At 37.6% G+C, this 12,013-nt stretch overlaps 1 protein-coding gene across 1 annotated transcript; it reads left to right on the forward strand.

Moving 5' to 3' along the window:
- Positions 1–467: 467 nt before the first annotated feature.
- On the forward strand, positions 468–11,756 carry LOC113674430 (apoptosis-resistant E3 ubiquitin protein ligase 1). Its single transcript, XM_089211614.1, has 19 exons — positions 468–782; positions 1,367–1,759; positions 2,578–2,786; positions 4,056–4,293; positions 4,690–4,853; positions 5,118–5,286; positions 5,747–6,000; positions 6,087–6,164; positions 6,469–6,610; positions 7,264–7,382; positions 7,713–7,791; positions 7,925–8,037; positions 8,394–8,573; positions 8,744–8,869; positions 9,214–9,343; positions 9,783–9,841; positions 9,954–10,040; positions 10,490–10,665; positions 11,155–11,756. Exons 1-19 carry the CDS (start codon positions 629–631, stop codon positions 11,255–11,257), a joined length of 2,973 nt encoding a protein of 990 aa, XP_089067740.1. The 5' UTR covers positions 468–628; the 3' UTR covers positions 11,258–11,756.
- Positions 11,757–12,013: the final 257 nt, after the last annotated feature.

The raw sequence follows: 12,013 nt of genomic DNA on the forward strand, positions 1-12,013 counted from the left end.
CGTCAACCGTAATGTTTTAACTGCTTACTGCTGGTCCCAATCGGGCGATGGAGTGAAAATAATATCAAAACGTTTTCTTAGAAACGCTTCTATTAAATAAAAACTTCTCTTAGTGAGAGTATCGTGCGACATCAAAAAGAACGCTTAACGAGGGCACCAGCCCAAAACCACCCGTTGTTTTCTTTCTTTTGCACTAAAAATGGACGCTTTGATCAAGCAATTTATTACAGATTGACTGATATAGGTTAGAGAGACTTATAACAGTTTTACACTTCAGATTAGAGTGGAAATATAGCACACCTCGAGTTGATTCTGAATCATTGAAAATGTCAGTCACGTTCAAATTTGGACAGTTGATGAAACTGATCAGGAAAACCTTAGAAAACTACTAATGTCACGAACACCTAGTCACGAAAGTGACGGAGCTGTCACGAGATCGACCTTCAACTGACCAGTACTTGCGCCCGCGAATTTAAATTTGTAAATTTTGTTTGAAATCGAAACCTTCTAGACCATGCGAGTAAAATACATGCAGAAAACTCTGATTTATATGGATGAAGAAATAACGGGAAAGCTCTAACGTCTCTAAAACGGCTAAGAGCTCGGCTATGCATAATATTTACCCAAGATGATGAACAAGATCGCGGTTTTGATTTTTGGTTTGGGGTTTCTGTTTTATCGCATGCAAGTTTATTTTATTGTTCGCGAAGAAAAAGCTGAATTGCATTCTTGGTTAGAGCAGCACGATCTTCTGGATTATGAGGCTAAATTGCACAAATTTGGTATGTGTGGTAGTTAGTTCCTTACATTTAAGTATTGTGCAATGTAATTTGTAATTACTTTATGAGGCATAATCGAATTTCTTTAAATAACATCTCAGACATAATAATTTAGAGAACTCCTTACAGTTTACCATGATCCAGTACATGGCAAGGGCTTAAGATGGTAATATTAAGTATTTCTGATATGCTGTTATTTACGGTTAAAAATATATCTTATAGAATTATTTATAGGTGAGGCTTTCCCACTCTTTGTTTTTGCTTTTATCACATTCAATTCTTCTGCAACATAAATAATGAAGAACTTCTGTCAGTGTATGATATTGTTTGATAATTTATAGCATATAACGTAGCCTATACGATTCGAAAAAACAAGCTGTAATGATAGGGTGCTGGTTGGTTTCTTAGTGGGGACATACGTAATTTCAGACTTGAAATGAGTCGCCTATTGGCGACCAGAGTTAAAATTCTGGTGACAATCAGTAAATTTTTAGTTGATTGCAACTTGGACCCTGACATCGTGATCTTTTAAAGGTATTTTTCTGTGTTGTTTATAAATGATGATGATGATGACATTTTTCTTTTAGGTATTCTTACTAAAGCCAAGTTTGCAACCCTTGATGCTAAAAGGTTCCTAACAAGACATGGATCATTTTGGGGAGTTTTTACATTTACATCTGAAAAGGAAAAACTAGAGCAGGCTGTACAGAAAGCCAGACTTGAACTACAACTTCTCTCTTGGCTACAACAAATTCATTTGGATACCTATTACTCAAAACTGTTGTCACAAGGGATAAACAGTGTGGAAAGATTGATAAAAAACCACAAATCTGATCTGTTGAGAAAGATTGTTACTGATGAGGATTTTAAAAAGTTTCAAGAAGCAGTTGAAAAGCAACAAGGTCACTTTGTAGATTCTCCTCCTTTGAGGGGTGTATTAATGCTGTTTTCTTTTTCTTGGTGGAGCATAAAATTTGTAGGTAAGTTTTTTTCTATGTTGCAAAAGAGAATGAATCCTCCCTTTTGTCATCTACTTATTTTGCACTGAAAATTGGCAGAACTTTTATTTGGGAGTTTTTACCGTTTTTTTGTTTATCGGGAGCATTTTTTTTGTCAAAAAAGATAATTGAAATTACATCTGAAAACTATTTCTTTTTTTCCAATTTCATGGTCAAGCAGTAGTAATGGTATATCAAAATGGAAATGCTACATTCTCAGCTTGTATTACTTGAGATGTTGAGTTGCAGCACACTCTAAGTCTTAGTGACAGAGAACTCATAACGGTCAGAGTCCAAAGGACAAACAAATGAACATGATGGAGTAAACAGCTTACTCCTTTGGAGCTATAATTGCACCAGAGATGGCAAATCTTAGGTTTTTCCCTTTTTTATTTCTGGATTTTTTTGCAGAAACTAACTTTTGTGGATGAATGACAATCTAAGCATTTGCAAAAATTAAATCTACAAACTCTTGATGGTGACACTCCTCTGAATAACACAAGTTTCCCCCTTAGTTAGACAAGATGAATTTCCAAGGACAGTGATCTACTCAGTTCACCTACATTACTAAGTCATAATTTGATAAGAACATTCCTTACCATGAGACGGCTGCTTAAATGGTAATTTGTGCTTAGGTGTAAAAAATATTTATAAATCTTTTTTCCCCAAGGAGAGGAAAGGCCTGAACTTTTTGTTACCATTTGGGAAACTTATTAGTTTTTTCCATGTTTAACAGAACCCAAATGATTTAAGGTTGTTAGAATGGGTGACTAATAAAATGACTGTATCTCCATTTATAGGTAGAGTGCTTCTTGTCATGGTTGGCAGCATAGCACTCTTGGTATGTCTCAGTGTTGGATTCTCTAGAATCAAATCCAGAAGTCAGCAACACAAGTCCACTTTCTTTGGATATGTTCTTGGCTTAGCCCTTGAGCCTTCATTTACAAAAGTTATTTGGGAGTGGGAAGATCCTCATATTGTGGGTGAATCAATGTCATTTATCCTCAAGGTATTTGTTGAAATTATATTATCATCATCATCTTTTATTTGCCTTATTTACACAATACAAAAAATTTATTTACAGCAGTTATAGCTAGATTAGGCAAGGAGACCCAGGAAGCTACCAGGCTTATGAGAGAGCCACCTCACTTACATTAATAAATAAAGTAAAGAAAAAGTGCTGCAAATGTGTGGCTAGGCCCATTCAGTGATTATTTAAGTAAAAACTCTTGTATTTTAGTCTTAAAACTAAGAAGGTTTGACAAACAAGTGACTGAAACAAGAAGAGAGTTTTAAATTTTAGCACCCAGGTAGAGAATTGTAAATTTCTTGAGATTTGTATGGCACAAATGCGTTTGATAATTAGGTACTAGCTGTTCTGGTACCATAGTTGTGAATTTGGCTATTCATTACAAAAAGATTGAGAAGCAATAGGGGCAATAACTTATTTCTATAATAAAACATGAATTTGGCAATTTCAAATGTATTGATATGGATAATATCTAAAATTCCTAGTTTGGAGAATAAAGGAGCAGAATGGGCTTGATAGTCTGAGTTGGTGATAGCCCACACAGCTCGTTTTTGCAAGTAATAAATTCTATTTAAGTTAGATATGTATGTGGACGACCAGGTGCAGTTACAATAGACGATATAATGATAAATTAAGGTGTAGTACAAAGTGAGTTTGGTTGTAGAGGATAGGAGAAAGCGAGACCTGAATGTAATACCTATTGATTTAGCAATTTTTTTTTGTAATATATTTAAAAGAGTTAGTTTAATGAGATTTATATTTTCAGTCTTGCTTTGTGGTGTCTATGACAGGCCTTCATGTTGTTAGTGTTTTTTTTATCAATCACAAGTAAGTTTAATGTCTTTTGTAAAGCGAGCTGGCAAGAGGTCTGTACGGAATCTGACATTAATATTATCATTGCTAGATCACTTGTAGACCTCTCAAAAGCTGTTGTTGTGCAAGACCTTGTACTTTCGTGGAGTCATGCAACTTGAAATCATTCTGTGATATAGCTGTCTAGCTACTAACTGGGTGTGTTACACATTTGTGAAGTGATTATACTATGGTACATTATTCAATAATTCATTGCCATGTCAGACTAGCCAAGGACTTTTTTTTTAATTCATATTTTGCACTTGATAAGTTTATTACTCAGAGATCAGCTGAAGTAAGTAAGAAAAACTCTTACAGTAGAGGTGAAAGGAGAAAGGAGAACTACATTAGACTGGGAAATTATTACTAACTCTTGCCTTGTCTGTTTTCTTTTAGTTTTACCGAATGAATGCCACTCCATACTCTGTATCAAAAGAAGATTACATCCTAGTTGAAATAATGCACAACAACAACTTCATTGTGTCATCACGGGAATATGGTGGTGAAAGATGGAGAGATGGGAATGCCATGAGAGTTTCCTTTACTGTCCGAGAGGCTGGAGCCTATAAAATATCTGTTCTGGTGAAGGGAAAACCAATCAGGGACAGTCCATTTACGAAAACATTTTTACCAGGTTCTGGATCCCTAGATAACTAAAGGGGTGTTTTTGGGCATGGGAGAAGCTGCAGCAATATGTTGATATGCTGGGCTCTGGATTGAAATGTCCAGATTCTGGCACTATAGTGGTTATTGGGTTCTGTGTGCGGAGCATGATTCTCTCTGACAGTGCCTCTGTCCACCCAGGAGGTAGTTAGATACTGTCCAGAAAATGTGACAAATTTAAGGGGTAGCCTCTGATGGAAAATGGAGTTGGGGGGGAGGGCAGGAGAAGAAAGTATCAACATTCCTTGCCACTCCATCCCATAATATACTTCTTTTTTTCTTTAGTCAATAGTACTCTTCCTGTTTGTTCATTGGATTCTAAATTGGTTTGCAAATGCATTTAATTTGTGATGTTACTTATTGACAGGTGTGGTTGATCCATCCAAATGCAGTATTCTAGAAGGCAGCTCACTGCTTGAGGTGCAACAAGGGATATATACTCCTCTTACTGTTGAGGCTTGTGACAAGTTTGGGAATGTCTGTCCTCTTTCAGTTCAAGATGTTCACTCCTACTGTGTGGAAATAACTGAGGTAGGAGACAGAGTTGCCACTTGAGTGTAAGTACTTAAGTTACAACTAATATTTATAGATGGCATTTGTGAAAAACAGGCTTTTAGTTGGTGAATAATTTGGCAATATATACACTGTTAAAGTAGAAAGTAATTTGTTTTAGCATAGATGTGAATTTTTTGATTGAGTAAATGTTAGTAGTGTGGTGAATTTTTTAATTTGCGTAAAGCTCCTGGATTTATCTCTACAAGTTGACACATGTTTATATTTTAATTGTTTTGTCAGATTGGAAGCAGTGAAAAGACAGACCCTGAACTTGTGATTCTACCAGATGGATTTGACAAGAATAATGTCCTCCACATAAAGCTGGATGATGAAGGATGTTTCAATGCAGTTGTTAAATATAATGGAGTTACACTGAATCAAGGAAAGCTTACTGTCATTTCCCTCAATCGTAAGAGCAAAATATGTGTCTGCTACTTGTTTTGTTCAGTTTGTATAGTGTTGTAAGAATTTACATCACACGATCTAAGAAATAAAAACAAGGATTATCTTGCATAGTCCTGCATTCAACTTTCAGAAATTTTTAAATGATTTGTTTAAAGATGGCTGGGCTGTGTGGCCAGCCATGATTAGATTGTATTTTAAGACAGCCAATTTACTGCTTTTCAAGATGTGTCACAGAATTTTCTTAAAAATTTATTTGTTTAGTGTTTTGAGAATTTGTTTTATCTCCTACTTTGTCATGTGATTAAGAGTGAGTGCTGTAGTTTGAAAAGGACCAATTCTTTTTCAGTTTGAGTCCCTCTCTGATACATGTAAAATCACCTGTTTCAATATCCCTTGCTTGTGGTATTTTATGAGAAATCTCAATAAATGTTTTGTTTTTTGCTTTCCTTTATACATATATTTAGCTAAAGATGCTGAACATGTCAACAAGAATATAAAGAATAAATGTTGGAATGTATGGTATGAAGCATATCTTCTGGTGAATGATGATACATCTCCAGCAGCATCTTCTGGCTCAAGCACCCCTGCCACACCCAACATGCCCTCTGGGGCAAGAAGACCATCCAGTAATTTTGAACAAGCTTCTATTGCTATAACTGGATTGAATATCAATGGCCTAAAAAAGTCTCGCAAAGTCTACTGTTACATCTCCAAAAAGGTGTGCTTTTGTTTTTCTTTGCTTCATGCAAACAACAATATCTTGAAGGAGCTGTTTTTCAAATTTTTTTTTCATTAATTTTGTAGCAATTACAAATCAAAGAATTTTACATGAGGATTATTCCACACAGACTGTATGGATTTCGAGTTCGGCCCACAACAAAGGTATGTTGTTTTGATTGTGTTTTTTATCTTTTGTGACTTACAAGTGATATTTTGATAGCAACCATTTTCGTTCTTAAGTTCAAAGGCCTTTAAAAGAGTAAATCATCTTTATTACAACACTTTTAACTTGAATCAAGATCCTTCTTTTCATCTCTCAACAAAAGGTTTTCTATTACTCGTGCAAAACTTCTAAATTGCTTGTATTTGTTTCGTCATATTGATATTTAGAGGAACTTGTCTTGTTTATAATTGATTATGCAAAATACAGGAAACTAAATATTTTATGTACCCACTCCTCCCTCAGATTATTCTGCATCCCCCTGACCGTAGTGTTGATTATCCAGCGTTTACTGTAGACGATGGTTCGCAGCCTCCGATAACTGTGATGTGCAGAGAAAGAAATGTATTGGTGGCGACCTTCTCAAGACTTTTGCTCACGAAAATAGGTCAGTTGAACAGATGATCGACGATGTTGTTATAGTCGCAACGCGCGAACTGTCTCTTCAGCCGAGGAAAGTTACAAAATATTAGTTTGGTAAGATAAGAAAACATCAAAAATAGCACCAAAAAAAAAAAAAAAAAAAAAACCAAAACAGTGGCGGGGAGAAGATTGACCAGGATTGCAAAGGATGTGTAGTAGAGCGCTTTTCTAATGAGTGATTGTTGGCAGTTTTTCATTTGTCTGATTGGTTGAGAAGGTGGCGCAATTTTTCTAGACCAATCGTTGAACAAAGTGAATTAAAACCAACTCAATCCAAGATTAACCGGCTCGACAGTCAATTAAAAATTCCTTTATCTGTCTATCGACACAGAGATTTTTCCTAGTGTCCTTTAAAGCCGTTGTCTAATATTGACCACACTTTTTCACTATGAGCACCACTCAGCCACTAGATAACGTATACACCTACTTATAATAAGGTGTAGTTCCGTGACGTTCTAAGACGACGTTGCTTTGTAATAATATCTTGTGACAATTTGATTGCAGATCTTTTGTAGTGCAGTAAGGCATTTACAGTTTCCTCAATTTTTCCATGCGTTCCAAGATTAAAATTTTAAGTAATCTCTTCACCATAACTTTCATTTTAACTTTCTTTCACAGGAGGGTCAGAGAGCTTCAAAGACAAACAGGAATTCTTTTATCGTGAATTACTCAACTACCACGGGCGAAAAACGAGTGAAGTGAACTTAAAGATAGATCGACGTAAACTCTTGGAGAGTGTAAGTTTAGCACAACGAGCTACGTTGATTAAAATGCAATGGAACGAAAAAAATTTGAGGAGGAAACTCATCCCTTGCCCTTTTTTTTGAGCGAGTTTGTCCGAATATGAATGCCAAGGTATTTAGAGATCCTCTCTGCATCGCTTGTTTCTCTGTTCGTGGTGCGAGTCAGTCGTAGATCCTAAAATCAGCACGTCATTGGGTTGAATCTCACGTCGTCACAGGAACTTTCTTTGACGACGTGAGATTCAACCCAATAAACTAACGTACGATTGCTAGATATTATTTTTTATTATTCAGTGCTGAATAGCTCGTGTTCTTTCCCCGTAGTCCTATCAAGCCACAATGAAGACATTCTATTCCAGCGACTGGTTAAAATATTTTAAAATCACGTTTAAAGACGAACCAGGTAGGTTATGATAATTTTTTTCACGCTGTTATTTGAAGCTACTTGTTGTGGAATATAAGATAACTTGAGCCTCAGATCAGAGTAGAACTGGTAATTATATTTAAAACCATGTTTGTTTCTTTTACTTCTCAAGGTGTTGACTGGGGTGGCTTGCGGCGTGAATGGTTTGAGTTGTTGTGCAAGGCACTGTTTTCTCACGAAGCTGGATTCTTCAGTCGCTTCAACGCTGATGATCCTCAAGCTCTGGTGAGTGCAGGAGTGTTTGGTGCTCTGTATTGCTTTATTGTAAAGGAGCAGCCTTGTAATTCACAACTACCATTGAGTTTTGGTCTGTACTGCATTGAGCAAGTTGGAGTACAGCCTGCATAGTGCTCCCTCTCTTTCCACGCCAGACTCTCAATGTCAGGTTGAAAGGGTCTTTCCAAAGATCACGACACGATGAGCCCGTCAGGGTAGCAGTGCTCTGAACTCAGGATCAAAGGTCCTCCTACGCCACAGCCTGTCTAAAATGTTTTGAGGAGAACAATTTTAAGAAAATAGTTAGTTTTCGGCGCCGGTAGAAAGAATTATGATGTTCACTGTTCCTTTTTTGTGTGTTCAAGGTTCATCCGAATCCGCGGAGACCTGCTCATTTGAAAGTTAAATTTTACGAGTTCGCCGGACGCATCGTTGGAAAATGCTTGTACGAGTCCGCTATGGGATCAACACGGAGATTAAATGTGAAAGCGCGATTTAGCAGATCATTCCTTGCTCAGCTACTTGGTCTTCGTGTAAGCTACAGGGTAAGACTACACCATTTTTCAAAATAATATTTGAAAAAATAGTTATATGGAACAAATTTTTGAACAGACGAGCAATCCGAGACGAAAAGCTGTTACATTTGTCTAATCCATGTTCAGTATTTTGTGTAAACAATTTTCAACCGATAATTATTTTTCAATCCACAAAAAAGTACTTCGAGATTGACGACAAGGACTTCTATCGGAGCAAAATCAAATTCATCGAGGAGAATGACCCGGAGGACTTGACACTAGTATTTGCAGAGGAGGAGTACGATCAGCAGGGGCGCTTAGAGAAGGTGGGATAAAGGGCCTTCGAATTCTTAAACATCTCATCTCTTACTTTTCTTTCTCTTGAGTGTTTTTGCAACCTTTGGTGATTATACTTGTATATTTGGAGTATCCAAAGCTCAGATCTCCCGATTTTCGTAGTCCAGATGCTCTACCATTTGAGCTCAGGACAACCTTTAGGTGAGCTAGGCTGTAAGTTGGAATCATATGGGAACAGATTCCAGCATGCTACTTGCATCAGTGTTGTCGAAACCTTCCTTTTTGGAGATGTCAAGTAAAGTGGTAACATAGTTATAGATTGGCTTCTTAAACAGTTCTTATCAGCTGAAGTTAATTTCATTTCAACCCTTAGTTGGAGGAGTTGAAACCAGGTGGAGCTCAGATACCAGTCACAGAATCAAACAAGAAAGAATATCTGGACTTATTGGCTCAGTATCGTCTTGCAACCTCTGTTAAACAGGAGATTGAAGCTTTTGTGAAAGGTACGATTAAAAAGGACTTTATGCCTCGTCATTAAGTATTTTTTCAGTCTACTCATGGTCCATTAGTCCACTCTATTCTATGCACCTACTTTGTCCCAGGGTCTCTCCTCTTCCTTGGGCGGGAAGAAGGAGGGAATCTGGGAACGAGGTTGATTATGCAATTTCCCGAGGCTAATAGAAGAAAGAAAAATATAAACTAGAGGACATCTTTTGGTGATTTGACTCCAATTTTAAGTTCTTAGACAGAGCAGAGTTCAAACGTTTATCTCAACATGGCGACCCAAAAAACCAAAAGACTACGGGATCATTTCTCACGTGACAGAGATATGCAATTCGTACAAACTCCAAGCAAAAATTGGTATTCATGACCAAGGAACATTGGTCAATGTCAATGAGGCGCGACTAGGAATTTAATCAGTAATTTCTCTTTTTTGGGTAGGTTTGAATGAAATTGTACCAGACAGTCTGCTGAGTGTGTTCGATGAATATGAGCTGGAGGTAATGTGCCCTGTGACCAATACTCTTCAACGGGTTTTCATTTTAAATTTGGTTATATTTTTCTGGGTCAGTTTTAGTTGCGTATCCGTCTCATTTTCTCTGTATTCCGCAGCTTTTGATGTGTGGGACTGGAAACATCAGTGTTACAGATTTCCAAAACAATCATACTGTTACGTATGATATGGCACCATTTAGAAAGGTAAAGCTAACTTTAGTCATTACTTACTTGGGTAGTTAGAGCGCTGTTACTAATGATCAATCAAAGGAACAAACTGCCTGAAGCGTAGAAAAACGCGAATGATCAAGTCACTGTTGGTTCTAGTCTTGCATCTTACTGGTTGAGAGAGTGCATGACGCGAGTGCTCCAGACCAATCAGGAGCGATGGGAATCAAGAACTAGGGTTACCTATTCTTAAAATTTTCAAAATGTTGATAATTTCTTTCACAGCTCAGAGCCGTTTCGTCTCGTAATTCTGTCGCGACGTAGTACTTGTTTGCAAAATAGCCCGCAGTTTTCGGGATGATATGAAGGGGCCCGATAAAGAAATCGACGGATGAAAGTGTAGCGGCCCAAACGGCGTGGAAATAGTGGCGAGGGTATTTTTTAGTTCTAACTTCAATTCATAAGGCTTTTTTTTTCTTATTCAGACTTTGGAGTGGTTTTGGACGATTGTGACTAGTTTTACTCAAGAAGAGCTTGCTCGACTGGTGCAGTTTATCACAGGTTCTTCTCAACTTCCCCCTGGGGGATTTGCCGAACTCTCTCCCCAAATACAGATCTCGTACGCTCCATTTACAAACGCACTTCCCACAGCACATACTTGGTAAGTACAGTCTACAATCCGCTACTTAGCTTGACGGAGAGGACCCTGGGAACGCTCGGCCCAGGCGTAAAGAGATCAGTAATCTTAATGGATCGTTTGGGCCCGATATGCAGATAGATCTTTTCGCAACTTCCGCTTATTACATCAAACGTGACCAAAATATAGGCAACTTCTTGGACGGAAGTTCATTACAAACTAATGACTACCTCGGAATTTTCAAATGCGCTTGCGTGCGATGTAAAACTTCTCCTTTCATTCATAACGTTGAAAAAATATCCCACCAGTAGCATAGCACCATTTTCTGCATATAAACACATACACAACCCACAATTCCTCCACTCGCTCTGACATAGGGCTAACGCTCGAGACGTCAGCTTTGAAAGTCTTTACCGTGGCCAATTTACTTTATCAAACGCCCAAAATAAATCTTTTTACAGGATGGTCAAGAATGAACAGTTTTTGACTCTAAGAACCTTTTCTTGTTTGTAGTTTTAACCAGCTCTGTTTACCATCCTACTCGTCCTTCAAAGAGATGCAGAAGAAACTTTTACTTGCAATAAACGAGGGAAGCGAAGGATTTGGTTTTGCGTAAGAATGGAGAATTAACAAGATCATTAGATGTGCTTCGAAAAATTATATCGATGGAAAATTGACTGGAACTAAGACATTTTCTCTAGTACGCAGACCCTAGCATTTCTCTGATCGGAAGGGATTTTCTTATCACAGCATCTGCGCGTTGTTAGGCATCTAGAGAAGTAACAAGAGAGCAAGTCACCCCCGAGTGCGGGAAATTGATCGATAACCAAATTCTTAGAAATAACGTCCTACGACAACGTACTGAGGGCTTAAGGAGTAACGCTTCGCTTGTATTTTCTGTAGGAAATATTATCAAAAGTTTTAATAGCCGTACAGTCAGCAGTACTGACATAACGATTCTGCGATCATAACTGGATTAGACAATGATTTTATGAAATCGGGCACATTGTAGACAGAACAAAGTAGCTTTATAAAAGGAGCTGCTCAAACCCATCTGATTGTTTTTATTACGTGCAACTCAAAACAACTTTTTCTTATTAAAGCTGGTAGAGTGATTAAGTGATGTTCAATTGGCAATTTCCGAGTTACCTTTGGCCCGTTCTTAAAGTGAGCCCTGGTGCTCAGCCTCTTCTGTGATTATAAGTTTTCAATCACATGCAAATTATACTCATTTCATACGAATGGATGAGCATCAGGCCTCGTTTTGAACACGAGGCCAAAGGTAATTCGGAATTAGCCACTTTCAGCCCTTGTTACCCCTCGCTTTGTACTTTGTTTAGCGAATGCTTCTCAGACACGCGTGGTTAAGAAT

The sequence above is a fragment of the Pocillopora damicornis genome, chromosome 7, assembly GCF_964200805.1.
Source record: "Pocillopora damicornis chromosome 7, jaPocDami1.2, whole genome shotgun sequence".
NCBI lineage: Eukaryota > Metazoa > Cnidaria > Anthozoa > Scleractinia > Pocilloporidae > Pocillopora > Pocillopora damicornis.